The 14892-nt window shown below is 40.2% G+C and overlaps 1 protein-coding gene across 1 annotated transcript in view; it reads right to left on the bottom strand.

The window, feature by feature from the left end:
• Nucleotides 1-211: 211 nt before the first annotated feature.
• Nucleotides 212-14892, bottom strand: part of GPR149 (G protein-coupled receptor 149) — a 55270-nt gene continuing 40589 nt past the window's right edge. The window contains exon 4 of the mRNA XM_079155969.1: nt 212-1127. Coding sequence (XP_079012095.1) covers nt 555-1127 — 573 coding nt within the window. The 3' untranslated portion in view covers nt 212-554. The remainder of the gene's footprint in view (nt 1128-14892) is intronic.

Below are 14892 nucleotides of genomic sequence, written 5' to 3'. Positions count from 1 at the left end.
AAACATCTAATATAGACTAGGGACATGCATATTTCCAAGATGAAAACTCGTTTGCTTTAACACAAGAATTTCCTAGACATAGATGTAAAGCTAATACAGTAATTGGAATAAGCTTGTTTTGCTAGCCACATTTAGGAAAGCCTCTTCAAATAGAACTTGAAGTTTTGCTACATTGCTTCCATCCCCAAAATGTCTCTTTTTCCACCTCGCAGTAAAGGCCAACGTTGGGTATAGAAACTTGATCATGGGATCAGCATAAGCATTTGACAAACACAGGCAAAAACATTAGTAAACTAGGCCAGGATTTGACTTAGAAAAGATTTTTTAGAAATCAGATAAGACAGGAAATCATTTAATTACCACAGTGTGTGATCTTTAGGTGGCACATAAAACGCACTTAGTGTATGCACTGCTTCCCGGTCCTCATACTGAGCACAGCTGACTAGTAGATCGGTAAAGCTCACACAGCCAGGAAATGGCAGGACCTCAGCCTGGGAGGTTCCGTGCGCAGGTGCAGGGGCAGTGCCTTCTCTGCCTGTTGGAGCAGCCCATCGTTAAGTCCCCTTGCCTTCCTCCTCCCTCTTCCTGTAAGCTTGATTTAACAGCTGGATTTCCTCCTGGTAGCCCTCCCTCTCCTGGTGCTGCCTCTTGCTGTTCTGTCTGTGCGCTTCCACGGTGTCTGGAATGGAGATGTTGATGTCACCGTCAGGATTACTGGTGGGTAAGAAAAGGGAGTAGGAGGCGGTTTCCCCAAGATCACACGAAACGAATCTGTTTTCCTTCCGTGAGTAGCGCAGCGACGGGGATCTGACTTGGGTGGAGGACTGGCTGATGTTGCTGATGATTGACACAGTATCCAGGGCCTCTTCATTGTCGCAAATTTCAAGAACCTCGAGGTGTATTTTCACACTGGTGTCCGCAAACGTGGCGGGAGACTCCTCTGAGTTTGGTTCGTGGCCAACGCTTTTAGATCGATAGACTTCTATTTTCTTAGAGGCCGGGGTTATTTTTTGCCCTTCTGCGCTTACCTCATATGTAGAAAGAGAAAGGGTTTTGCCCGTAGGTGCCTGGAGAGACACGGTCCCCTGGAAAGCACACAAAGGAATGGCCAGCCCACCACCAGCGCGCTGTGGACAGAAACAGCATGTTGTTATGGAAAACTGGTCTCTCAGCTTCGCACTCATATAAATCCATTTTATGCACGAGAATGGTAAAGTTTTTCTCTTTCAGATCCATTTCTCTAGAAACCATTTTAGATACAGGAATCCCAAGCCACCAAAGAACCAAGCTCTGTTTCTCCAAAGTCAAATGCAGCCTCTAAGAGAAGCCCAGTCAGGAACCTTTCTTTGAAGATAAGGAGTGTATTTCCACAGTTGAAGGCAAAATTTGTGTACTGATGGGAAGAATTTGGGCATAAGATTGAATGCATATTTACAATCTGGGGTTGCTTTATATTTTTGTTACATATTCATTTACATTTAAAAGTTTGCATAGGTTGAAAGAAATTCCAACTGCATTATCAGCCTGTACTCTTTTTCTCTGATTAGTATGCCTAAGAGAATGATAATTGTAAAATGGTAACTCGAATTGAGTACAAAGGATATTTCAACCGCTCCATTTGAGCATTTGTAAAAGGAACTAAATGTCATCAGAACTGTTCTTGCAGTGGCTTGCTTTCCAGAGAAACCGCAGTCACTTAAAGGAACCCAGCAATGGAGGACCCATCCACATTGCTGCAAAATCTTTCATCCAAGTTTCAATCTTTTATATTACACTTTGTATGTTATTTTTCAAATCATACTCACCACTGAGAAGTGCTTAAGAGTTGGAGAAAATAAAGTTGATTCTTGTAAAAGTCTGTGCTTCATGTTGCTGATTCATCCCTTCATGCTTTCAACTGACCCCTCTTTTTACTGCATGTTAGTCTCACAAGCATATGGTAATGTGCAAAATTCTTAGTGTAATGGTTCTCAAAACTGAGACCCTAGACCAGCATCATCACCATCACCTGATAACTCGTAAGAATGCAAGTCTTAAAGCCCAATGCTAGACCTGAATTAGACACTGTGAACAGAGTCGAGCAATCTGTGTGTTAATGAGCCCTTGGGTGATTCTGTTCTCTGGTAAAATTTGAGATACATTGCTCTAACTACAGAAATTCCATAGTTCAGGAAAAGAGGGGTGTGTCAGCCTAACAGACAATTTTATACATGTGCCTACTACTACAAAAGCCTGAATCTGCCTAAATGTGTCTGTCAATCAGTGGAATTGGCAGGTGGCTACTGGCATTTTACCTATTTAGGATAGCCAGCCTTTCCATTTTCCCTAGGATTGTTTTAGCATTGCAATTCCTGCATTTCCAGAAACCCCTCAGTCCCAGGGGTGGAGAGTGGGAGCCTGGTCACCTGTTTGCATGGACATTCTGTATTGAGACCCAAGAGTGACTAGAGGATGGGATGAGGTCCCCTGCTGGAGGGCAGCTGGGGTTCTCTTCTGCTCAGAGAAGTCTGTATGACAACGCACCACAAGCTTCCTGGGCTGCTTTTATACTCTGCTCCCCCCTCGAATTGAGGGACCATGAAGAGCACAGTCTGGTATGTGTATGAGATGTCTCCAGGTTTTCCCAGTTACTCCCTGCGAAGTCCGTGAGTTCTCTTTCCCATAAAGGGACCTGGGACCCTGACTTCAGGGCCTTTCACTCCAAGGGGCCAAAAACTTCAACATACTCCACATACTTCAGTTTGGTCTTCTGCCAAGGTTGAGAACTTCATCAGTTTCACCGTGTGCTGTTGGCTGAGGTTGGAAACAACACTGAGTTGCCCTGCTGAACCAGAGCAGTGTTCAGTGGCAGCTTTTGGCAAAGGGAAACTGTCCTCCATTTATTTTTTATTAATCTTTTCATTAAACATTTGCTAGTTATTATGTGCAAGAATCTTAGCATGCATTGGAAGTGCAGAGATACTCTCTCTTCATTTGAAGATCCCGCAGACAATTGAGCAAGTGAAGAAATAACATTTTTAGCTCTAGGTATAGTAACTAAGATAGGAACCAAGTTCTATGGGGTCCAAAGAGTGATTACCTCTGGTTGAGAGATTTCATGTAGGGATGGCACTTGAAATTGACCTTAAGAATCAAGAAAAGATTTGTAGTTTTAAAAGTCAGCCAGCCAGCCACCCAGCCAGCTAGCTAACCTGCCTGCCTGCCTACCTGCTTCCTTCCAGTACAAAATGTGGCAGGATATTGAGCCATTTTATCTTATTTACATACACGTTATACTTCTGGCTGATTATGAAGAAAAATTTACAGCATTGTGCTGTGGAGCTAGTTTACATCCATAATTTTAAATGACATGAATATCAATGTTACCATCCTTGGTATCCTACTTCACAGGCCTTGATTTCTGAGTGACATCTCAAAGTTAAAGGATCATCCTAAAAATGTCCCCAAATATTTTTGTTATCAAAGACAGAAACTTCTGTATTATTTTATAAATCAAACTTGACTGAAACATTACTCAATCAGAAAATCCAACTGTTACCTAATAACAAGACTTATAAATACAGCTTTCTTTATTCTGAGAGCTAGTAAATCTGGAAACTGAACTCCCTTACATCACACTTTGTCACAGAAAAAAAAAAAAAATCTACCTCAGTTCTTTAGAAATAATTTCTTAATTTTTTTTTCTTTTACATGACGTGGTACATTATATAAAAAAGTGCTAGGGACTATACTAGGTTAAGACAAAAGTCTTAACTGCAGAAACTGAGTCACTAGGCAGTCCTCAGTGGTACAGACAGGTCTATCTAGGGAGAACCTTCGTTTGACTGTCTACCAAGTAATCGTGTTCTTGTATGTACCAATTTGCACCACTGATGAGTCATTAATATAAGCAAATGAGCTGATGAATTTCTGTACATCTGATTTTTATACTTGCACGTAATATACACTGCAGTAACTCTTCCGAGATAACCTTACCTTCAAAGGAACAAACCAGCTTTACTAAGTTATCAAATGACAATTCATTAGAATTGCATAGTGCCAGAGTCTGGTTACATATAAAGCCTGATTTTTCTGAAATAGCACACAAAACCCTAAGTTATTAAAATCTTTTGAAACATCTCAGTCAATTGGCTGGTTTCCATTTAAAAGACATAGGGGCAAGAACACAGAGACAACAGAAAACAACCTAACGAGAAATGTGCAAAAAACTTTCATAGATACTTCTCTAAAGAAGATATACAAATGGCCAAGAAGCACATGAGAAAATGCTCAAGGTCACTTCCTTCTAGAAAATGCAAAGGAAGACTGCCATGTGATCCCACATTGCAACCCACTGGTATGACCACTGTTTAAAACACAACCACGAGGAGGATGTGTAGAAATCGAAACCCTTGTACACTGTTGCCAGGAATGTAAAATGGTGTGGCTGCTGGGGACACAGTGTGGAGCTCCTCAGAAAATTTTTAAAAAATAGAATTATCACATGAGCTGGCAATTCCACTTGTTGGCAATGTACTCAAAAGAATTTAAAATAGACTCTTAAAGGGATATATATGCACTGGTGTTCATGGCTGCATTATTTGCAATAGCTAACGTGGGAGCCATCTAAGTGTCCACTTGGGGATGGATGGTTAAGGAAAATGTGGTATCTGCATATAATGGAATATCATTCAGTCTCCAAAAGGAAATTCTGCCATACATTGCAACATGGATGAACCCCAAGGACATTACTGCTAGGGGAAATAAGCCTATCATGCAGGTGCGGTGGTGCATGCCTGTAATCCCAGCAGCTGGGAGGCTGAGGCAGAAGGATCTCGAGTTCAAAGCCAGCCTCAGCAACTCAGGGAGACCCTGTCTCTAAATATATACAAAAAAGGGCTGGGGATGTGACTCTGTGGTTAAGTGCCCCTGGGTTCCATCCCTGGTACCAAAAAATTTTTTTTTAAATAAAAAGAGAGAAAGAAGCCTATCAAGGAAAAATAAATACTTTATGATTCTAGTTCTATGAGGTAATTAGAATAGTGAAAATGGAAAGACAGGAAGTAGAATGATAGATTCCAGGGACTGGGGAAAAGGAGTAATGGTGTGTGGGGGGGTAATTGTTTAATGTATATAAAGTTTTAGTTTCACTAAACAAAAAGACTACTGGAGATAGGTGGTGGTGGTCATTGCATATTTATGTAAATATACTTAATACCATGGAACTACACATTTGAAATTGATTAAGATAGTAAATTTTATAGGTATTTTACCACAATTAAAAATTAGGGGAATGATCAGAGGCAATATATAGGAACAAATCGGAGCCTACATTTATACTATTAATCCAAAATTGGCACCTTAGTTTCAGCAAAACTGTATTACCTGTCACTTTAATTTATTAATTAAAATCATGCTGCAGTGTGAATATTTCATGTACAAATTTGCTTTGGTTATAGAGTCCATGAACTGTTGCTCCATGTGATTCATGCTGCAGTAGACCCCTGCTGTGCTATTATTAAATTATTGGAGGAAAAGTTCCTTAATGTAGATAAAGTAAGGGATAAGAAACTTCCTAGGTCATGGCTTGGTTTTTACAGATGAGTAGAAATACCTGACATCAATGCTACTATTTTTCTAGAGGTCCTAGCTGGGCAAAAATCAAGAAAAAGAAATAAGAAGCATAAATGTTGAGTAGAAAAAGACAAGAATATCATACAGATGAAATAACTGTAGATGAAAATATTGTAGAAAATTCCAGAGAAACAAATCTAAAACAGAACTCATTAGAGAGTTTAGTAAGGTGACTGAGTTATAGGTAAACATAGGTATTGCCAATAAAAAGCATATTTTAAGATGGCCCTATTCAGAAATAACAAAACTATAAAAAATGTAATAATGCAATAAGAAAAGAAATGAAGAAGAAACAAAAGAAATAATTATTTTCACCAGAAAACTATATTTAGATACAATGATTTTATTTATTGATTTAATACAATTTTAACTAAAATCCCAATGGAGTTTTATTTTGGAACTTAAAACTTTCCAAAATAATAGGAATATATATACTTACAAATAACCAAGAAAATTTAGAAGCAGACTAATGAGGTAGATTTCCAAATATAGAATGAATTTTAGTAAATAATAGAGGGTGTTAACGGCAAGATTTGATAAATGAGTGGAAAGGCTAGGCAGTCAAGAAGCTAGTTTAGTATATTATGAACAGGGCATTTCAACTTAAGTGGGGTAATTCCCCTTTAACAACAACAAACCCCCAAATCAAAATAAGGAGGGGAAAGATTCCAATGAACTATTTACATGTTATCGGCTGTTCATTACAAAATTAGATCCCTTTTTGTGTCATGTAAACAGTTTTTAAAATTGTTAATGAAGGAGATAGAAACTTACAATGTCTTGGGGAGAAAAGGAAACTAAGATTCTGATCTTTCGCAATGTCCCTTATCTGCCAAAGTTCCCCTGCCAGCCCAGAGTAAGCCCACCAAAAGTATCTGCCCAGCTCCTCCCAGGACCCGGCCCTGCTAAACCCTATAAAACCCAGACTGTTGCAGCCAGTCACCAGTTTCCTCCTGAAAAGGCGCCCCTCTGCTGCTTCATAAAGCATCGCTGATCCGTGGAGGTCCATCTTCGAGTCTTTTTCTGTTTGTGTTCTCTTTCATTTGCTTTCAATTAATTCTTTTAAAAGCCTCAGTTAATCAGAACTTTTCAGATCTGGACTGAAAACTGGAAGTCACAAAGAAAAAGACTGACAGATTTGATGCCAAACAAGAACAGAAATTGAATGTCCATGGAGAAATTTATACTACAAGCAAAGGCAAAGGGGTCACCTGGAAGATATCAGTGGCCTACTTAGTAAGACAACATTTACTAGTCAAAATACAGAGAATTCCTCTGAATCAATAAAAAATATCCTGACAACGCAGTCCACAGATTGGCAAATCATTCAAAAGTTCAAGAAAATTTTCAAAAAGAGACCAACAGTAAATGGCCATAAAACCTTATGAGAAAATGAACATTAAGTGCAAGACGTGGGAGATAATTCAAAAACCTACCAAAACTGGCTTACTTATCTTCATGTTGGTGCTCAGTTGAATAATGTCCCTCCAAAATGTATGTCTACCCAACCCTGTGATTGTGAACTTTTTCGAAAATAGGGTTTTTGCAGGTGCAATCAAATTGAGATAAAGTCACACTGGATTCAGATGGGCCCTAACCCAGCTATTGCTGTCCTTAGAAGAAGAGAAGAATTTGGACACAGACACACACACACACAGACGCTGGCAGTGTGAAAGTGGAGACAGTGATGGGATTTATGTCGTGTCACAAGCCAAAGAACACAAAGGATCATGGGAGACACAGAGAGGTATGAGAGGATCACCCCCAGGATCTCGGGGCCTCGGGACAGAGCACAGCCCTGCTGACACCTTGACACCAGATTTCTGCCTCAGAAACATAAGACCACAGATTTCTGTTATTTTAAGCAAACCAAGTTTGTGGCGATTTGTCCAGCAAAAATACAATAGGTCCAAAAAGTCACATGGAGAAGACAATGTTTTGCAAAGTCCTACGACTGCCCCTTTCTGTGGTTGTTTTTCTCAAATCCACAGAGAAGCAAATCTTAAGGGAAAGGAACATTTCTAGTTGATCTTTATTTTCTCTGACATTTATAAAACAGTGCCTAGCACATGGCAAACCCTCAAAAAATATTTGTTGAATGAATATAATCATGCGTGAATAAATGAATCTGTAACATTGACCTTACCTGATTTTTAGAGTCCATATTTTAACTTTCTAAAGTACACAAAATAGGACCATTTAAAAATTTTTGCTGTTTACAATTTTATTTTTGTATCTTGAAAGTCCAATGTAATAAGGGTTGATAGCCATAAGTACATCAGGTCATATTAGAATATATTCCTTTTAAAAATAAAATAGATGGGTCTTAATTCCATGTGAAAGTGTATTGCATGGTAAAGAAGGACAGATTCTGAGAACAGAAAATGATTTATTTCATAGTCTCTGTTTTCTTTCCATCTAAAAGTCAATGAATTAGCATATGCTGTCAGAAATAATGATGATCCATTATTGCTGTATTCTTGAGTGGGTGGCGGGGAGCTTTTTTATTTGGAAATGAAAAGCAGTGTCTCAACCTCACAAATACTTCAGGAGGGGGAAGCCTGCCACGTGAGCTCTTTAGCACAAATAATCTACTGTGATAATTAACTCAGAGTTACTGACCTTGGGTATATTGAATACTTTTTATTTCTTTGCTATAAGCCTCTAGGTGAATTCAGGGTGAAATTACAATATAAAAAGAGTTGCTCTTAGTTTCTCCTAACAAGGTACAGTATTCTGTGGATCTGAATCACTCAACCTCAGAAAGATACAACACAGCAGGTGGGGGTCATCATACCTCTTTCAAAGACAGGGAGCTGGTCATGGGTTTTCTGCCCCGAAAAGAAGAACTGTATCATTAACTCATGAATAATCCAAGTGATTGATAATGTAAATATAAATAAACTCATGTAGATGATCTGTAGGTGATTTAGGTGACTTTTAGTCTCTAAAAGTGTTCAAACTGAGGAATTTAAGTCAAGCAAGACCACCTTGACTTAAAATGGTTTGGGGTGAAAAGGGATCGAGACCCTAAAAGGAAAAAAAAAAATAGATCAAGAACCTGGTGAGGAAAGCAAAAGTCAATGTTTAATAGATTGCTCTTTGGAATTTTACTCAGTAAGTAAAACTATGTGGTTGCTAGTTTCATTTATTTGTGTATTCAACTCCCCAAACTGCCGGTAGTATCCTGTCATGTTCACTTAAGTATTTAATAAACCACAATAAGAGCACAGGGTTGCTGCTCAAGGCGGGAAAGAAGAGTTATTTTAAAGGGCTACCAGCCCGTGGGAAGGGCCAGGCATTTTACCACACTTCACAGGTGGTCCCCCAGGTCTCAGGCCCATAAATCAAGCCTTTTCTCTACAATGAGGCAAAGCCTAACCCTGACTTAAGACTGATATTCTCATGACAAGTACGCCTGGACCCGCCAAACGCAGCACGCGTGGGCTTCTGGCTGAGCACCCCTCTCTCGGAGCTAGTGTTGCCATTCGCCTCCAGAGAGACACTGATGGGCACTCTCACAAACACGGCTGGCACGCCCGGGGTGGGGTAGCACAACCGCTCCTCGGCCAGTCAGATCCGGATCCAGAGCCATTTGTCTGGGACCCTCTGCTGTCAGCCTTTATGCCACTGCAGGGTGCGCCTCACTCTCCCAGAAGCCTGGGATAAGACGGGGCGACATTCGGCTCTAAGTCAGCTAGGACCCTGCAATGTCCTGTGGACGAGAAAGAGAGAGAGAGAGAGAGAGAGAGAGAGAGAGAGAGAGAGAGAGAGAGGGAGGGAGAGCTCATTCACATTAGGAAGTGAGGGCACCTTCAGGGAAGAGCCATAAGAAACGGCTTTCAAAAGACAGTGTCAAGCCAGGCGTGGTGGCACACGCAGTGGCCGGGAGGCTGAGCCGGGAGGATGGTGAGTTCAAAGCCAGCTTCAGCAATGGCGAGGCGCTAAGCAACTCCGTGAGACCCTGTCTCTAAATAAAAAACAAAATAGGGCAGGGGAGGTGGCTCAGTGGTCAAGTGCCCCTAAGGTCAATCCCCGGTACCAAAAAAAAAAAAAAAAAAGATCGTGTCAAGAGGCAGAAGAGTGGGACCAGCAGGTTCCAGGCGACTGGAAGTGGGGAAATCACCTTGGAGGTGAAGAGGGGTGGGAGAGGTGAAACTCCAGGATGAGAGGCTGAACACAGACACAAATTTTGTTTGTAGCCCACAGTCAAGGAAGAACCTCTGCTCCTCATTTCTACCATTGTGGAGAGAAGGAAACGGAGGCAGAGGCACCACTGCCAGCGCTGCCTGGGCACCTGGCAGGCAGGTCCTGAGCTGGTGCAGGTGTGAGTGCGAGCAGTCAGTCGGTGTGAGCAGGGTTCCGTAGGAAAGGGAGCTTGGAATCTGCTCTCAGCCAGGCTCGGACTCCAGACCCTTTCTATGGCGCCTCTCGGGGTCCAAGGGCTCTAAGAAGACAACCCAGGAGCCCGTGGGGGTGGTTTGGAGGAAGGACAGTGGCTGGCCTCCTAGAGGTTTTTTTTAAAATCTCATGTGCCGAGAAAGAGGATCTGGACTTCGGACCTGGAAGTAGAAGAGGCAAATCTGAGGAAGACCAGAGAGGGACTGTGGCAGCAGGACTGCTGGGCCCGTGGAGTCCCATTCACTGGGCTTTGAATCCAGTGGCCACTATCTCTGTGATCCTCGGCTTCCCAAGCCTCAGCTGTCTCACAAATGTTAAACAGTGGACGCATGTGCAGCGACAGTGGGACACCTGGCTCGTAGCAGGCGCTCCCAAGATGTTAGCTGTTACTGGAAGGTGGAGAGAGGAAGCCAAGATGGCTTCCAGACTTCCTTCCCGGTGCTGGGGCCACCGGTCCAGCCGAGAGCCCTGGAAGAGGTAGATAGTCAGTGCCATTCCACGATGGTTCATCTCCCGACCAGCATGTTCCTTTTATTCTTATGGTCCAAACCAATCAAGTGAAAACCAGAGATTGGCAGAGTGGATTAAAATCGTGTCCAAACCATCTTGTGTTCACGAGGAGCTCACTTCGAAGGTAATAATGAGTTGGTGGAATATGGAAGGGCAGGAAAAGATATACCATGCAGAAATCAACCAAAGGAAGCAGGAGTGTCCATATTAATACTGGAAAAAAGAAACTTCAGTACAAAGAAAATCATCAGTGACTAGGAAGATTATTATGGAGTGGCCAAAGGATCAGTCCAGAAGACAGAGTGATCCTGGATGTACATACAGCAGACAGCAGGGCTGTAAAATGGTAGAACTGAAAGGAGAAAGAATCAAGCTTGCAGTGACAGAGACCTCAACACTCCCTGTGGACAGCTGACCGAACGTCTTGGACTACAGATTAACACCGTCAACCAGTGTGATCTGATCCGCATCTGTACAAAACTTTATAGAAAGAAAACTTAATTCACAGAAAATTCCATCTAACAATAGCCAAATACGCTGTGTTTTCAAGTACTCATGAAACATGTACTAAGATAGAACATGTCTAGGCCATAGAACACACCCAGAAAAATTTAAAAGAAATGACACTATACAGAGTATTGTTCTCTGGTCATGATGGAATCATGGTAGTAAAAAATAGCAGAAAGATAACAGGAAAATCTTCAGACTCTTAGAAACTAAACAGACCACTTGTTGTTGGGGGCTGTGCCATGTTGGCGGCGCCGGGATGGCACCTGATCACATCGGCAGCCAGAAGGTTAATTGACATAAGCACACTCAGGTGATTTTCTCATCCACGTTCACAATGTATGCACATGTGTTCTCGAGCACTAATTGCCTGCTCGGAGCGTCTGGCCTAATCTTTGCGTAAGAGGCGTGGCCCTGCTCTCCGCCTCCTGGAGGTGATATAAGCGTAGGCAGAGCGAAACAGACAGAGCAGCCATTACTAGAAAAGTAGTAGAAGAAGACACACAGCAACCATTAGAAGCAGCCAGAGGGAAAAACACGCTACAGCAGCCATTAGCAGAAGAAAAGCAGTAGCAGAAGAAAATCAGTAGCAGAAGACACGCGGCACGGCAGTAGCCAGAGAAGACACGCCACAGCAGCCATTAGCAAAAAAGCCAGAAGAAAGAACACAGCAGTGAGTAGGGGCAGCGGCGGAAGGCAGATCTCGAAACAGAGAACTGAGACGCATCACTAGGGCACCTTGGGTGGACGTACCCTTAGTTCACAGGATGCAGGACTTTAAGGCGTAGTAAGTTTCTCTCTTAAGCAAAGTCTCTCTCTCTGATAAGCAAAGTCTCTCTCTCCTCTCAAAGCAAGTAAACCTCATTTCCTCTATCCTCTATAAACAAACAAGCAAGAAGGCAGTGCACTAAAGAGAAAGATAGAAGTGCCTCAGTTTCCACTCCACCACCCATAAGACCCGTGCAAGTTGTTGCTGCAGGCGGTGACAAATATCCACGGATTTTGTACCGCAAAGAGCCAGCGACACTTGTAAATAACCATGACTCAAAGATAAAGTCATGAGGGAAATTAAAACATATACTGAGCTGAATTAAAATAAATATATCAAAATTTATGCTAACACAGTTCTGACAGGGAAATTTAAAGTGCTCAATTCACATATTAGGAAAGAGAAATGGTCTCAAGTCAGTAATCTAAGGTCTTACCTCAATACATTTTTTTAGAAAAAGAACAAAATAAACCAAGCAAATATCAAGGAGGAAATACAAAGATAAGGGAAGAAATCAATGAAACTGTAAACAGAAAAACAACTGGGAAAATCCATGAGAAAAAGGAGTTTTTTTTTTCCTAGCAGATCAATAAAATTGACAAACCTCTAGCAACATAGACCAAAAAAAGGGGGAAGACACAAATATTTCCAATATTAAGAATGAGACAGAAGTTATCAATGCAGACTCTGCAGATGTTGGAAAGATAATTAGGAAATATTATGAACAACTTTACACATTTAAATTTGACAAATTAGATGAAATGGACTGATTCCTTGAAAATCACAAAAACTACCACAACATACACACTATGGAATAGTCTGAATATCCCTATGCCTATTAAGACCATTGAAATCATTATTTAAAATGCAAAAAAAAAAAAAAAGAAGTGTATTCAGGTCCAAATAGTTTCATTAGAGAAGTCGATCAAACATTTAGGGAAGGACTAATATAAATTCTATAGTCTCTTGCAGAAAACAGAAAAGGAATACTTCTTCATCTCATATAAACCTACCTTTACCCAATACTGAAACTGTACAAAGACAATACAAAATAAATAAAACTACAGACTGATAGACTTAAGAACATAGATGCTAGCATCCTTAACAAGTATTAGCAAATGGAATTCAGCAATCTTTTAAAATAAGTATACACTATGACCACGTGGGAATTATTCAAAAATGCAGGGCGGGTTCAATATTCTTAAGTTGATTGACATGATTCACCGTATTAGTAGGCTAAATAAGAAAAATGACATGATCTTATCAATTGACTCAGAAAAGTATTTGTCAAGATCCAATATCCATTTCTGACAAAGACAAACTCAGGAAAGTGAGCATAGGAAAAACTTCCTCACTTTTCTAAGCAGCATTCATAAAACTCTACCGCTAACATTATATTTAATGGTCAAAGAATATTTTCTTCCCAAGACCAGTAGCAAGGTGAGGATGTTGGTGCTCACCGATTTTATTCGACACACTGCTGGAAGTTCTAGCCAGTGCAGAAATTTAAGGAAACGAGTAATACAGACCAGAAAGGAAGAAAGACAATTATCACTAAGTGCAGATGACATGATTAGTCTAGGTAGAAAATAACAAGGAATCTACAAAAAAAAAAAAAAAAAACCCTTACAACTAATGATTAGCTTAAGCAGGCTTGTAAGATACAAGATACACGTACAAAATCGCTGCTATTTGCACATACCAATAATGAACAAGTGAGCATAAACAGCTGAAAATGTGGCACATTGACTAAAAAAAAAAACATTGAATACTCAGATGTCGGTCTTAACAAAACAGGTGTCCTTACGTTTTGGAAACTATTTGACTTTCTTAAATCAATGGTAAAAATAAAGGAAGAAACCTCTGGTATTCATGGACTGGAAGACTCCACATAGTAAAGATGCCAATTCTCTCCAAATCAAAATATAAGTTTAATATAATTCCTATCAAAATCTCAGCAAGATATTTTTTGCAGATATAAACAAGAGTATTTTAAAATTTATATGGAAAGGCAAATTAGCTAGCTAAAATTACTCTGAAAAAAAGGAATATGGTGGGAGGAATTGACCTAATTCCAGTGAAGCTGCAGTAATCAGCACCGTTGTTGACGGAAGGATAAACACAGACCAGTGGGACAGAACAGAGACTACAAGTGTGGATTCATATGCGTACGCCCCCCTGATTTTCTACAAAGGTGCGGAAACAATTCAGCAGAGGAAAGACAGACTTTCTTACAGACAGTGCTGGAGTAACTGGACATCTGTAGGGCAAGAAAATTAACCTATAGCTATCTCATACTTTATTCAAAAATTAACTCAAAATTTACTGCAGAAGTCAATAAATTGTAAAATACACAACTCCTATTTTAAAATGTGGCAGAAAATCTTTGAGATCTAAGGCTAGGCAAAATGTTGTATTGGACTCAACACCAAAAGCATGATTCATAAAAGGAAACTCGATCAATTGGACTTCATCAAAATGAAAGACTTTGGTTTTGTGTTTTAGATTCGGATGCAGTAGTTCTGTGGTAGGACTTGGAATCCTGCACTTGCTAAACGTTCTCAGCTGATGCTTATGTTGCTGTTTCACAGACAAAACTTGAATATCAAGGGACATATAATGTTTGGCTCCTTACAGCTCTAAAATTACATGATTTCATGGATAAATTGATCTTGTAATGTTATAGTACAAGCAATGTACAAAGTGAAGGAGAGAATTTGATTTCAATGTAGGGAATAATAGAAATCCCCCAAATGCCTACCTTATAGCTAAATAGAATACAAAACAAAATCTTATCTTTTCAAATATCTTTAATATGGTCTAAAATTTTTTTCAAAATTACATTGCAAACAATGAACCACTGATGAAAAACAGTCAAGTTTAACCACAAGATCTCATTTTACATGATCTTACAGTCAAAATAAAAGCTTCTGAAATATGTCTCTTCATTGACTTCATATTTATGAAAGTTATATTCTCATATTTTCAATTCAAACTTTTTAACTTTATCTGAGTCTGTGAACACAGCCATCACAGGCTATAAGAAATTCTGTGAGAATTTTGAATTTGAGTATGTCATTACTCTTGGGATT

Source organism: Sciurus vulgaris (genome assembly GCF_902686455.1).
Source record: "Sciurus vulgaris genome assembly, chromosome: 10".
NCBI classification, from domain to species: Eukaryota; Metazoa; Chordata; class Mammalia; order Rodentia; family Sciuridae; genus Sciurus; species Sciurus vulgaris.
The sequence above is the reverse complement of the archived record's forward strand: the minus strand, read 5'-3'. Positions and strand labels throughout refer to the sequence as shown.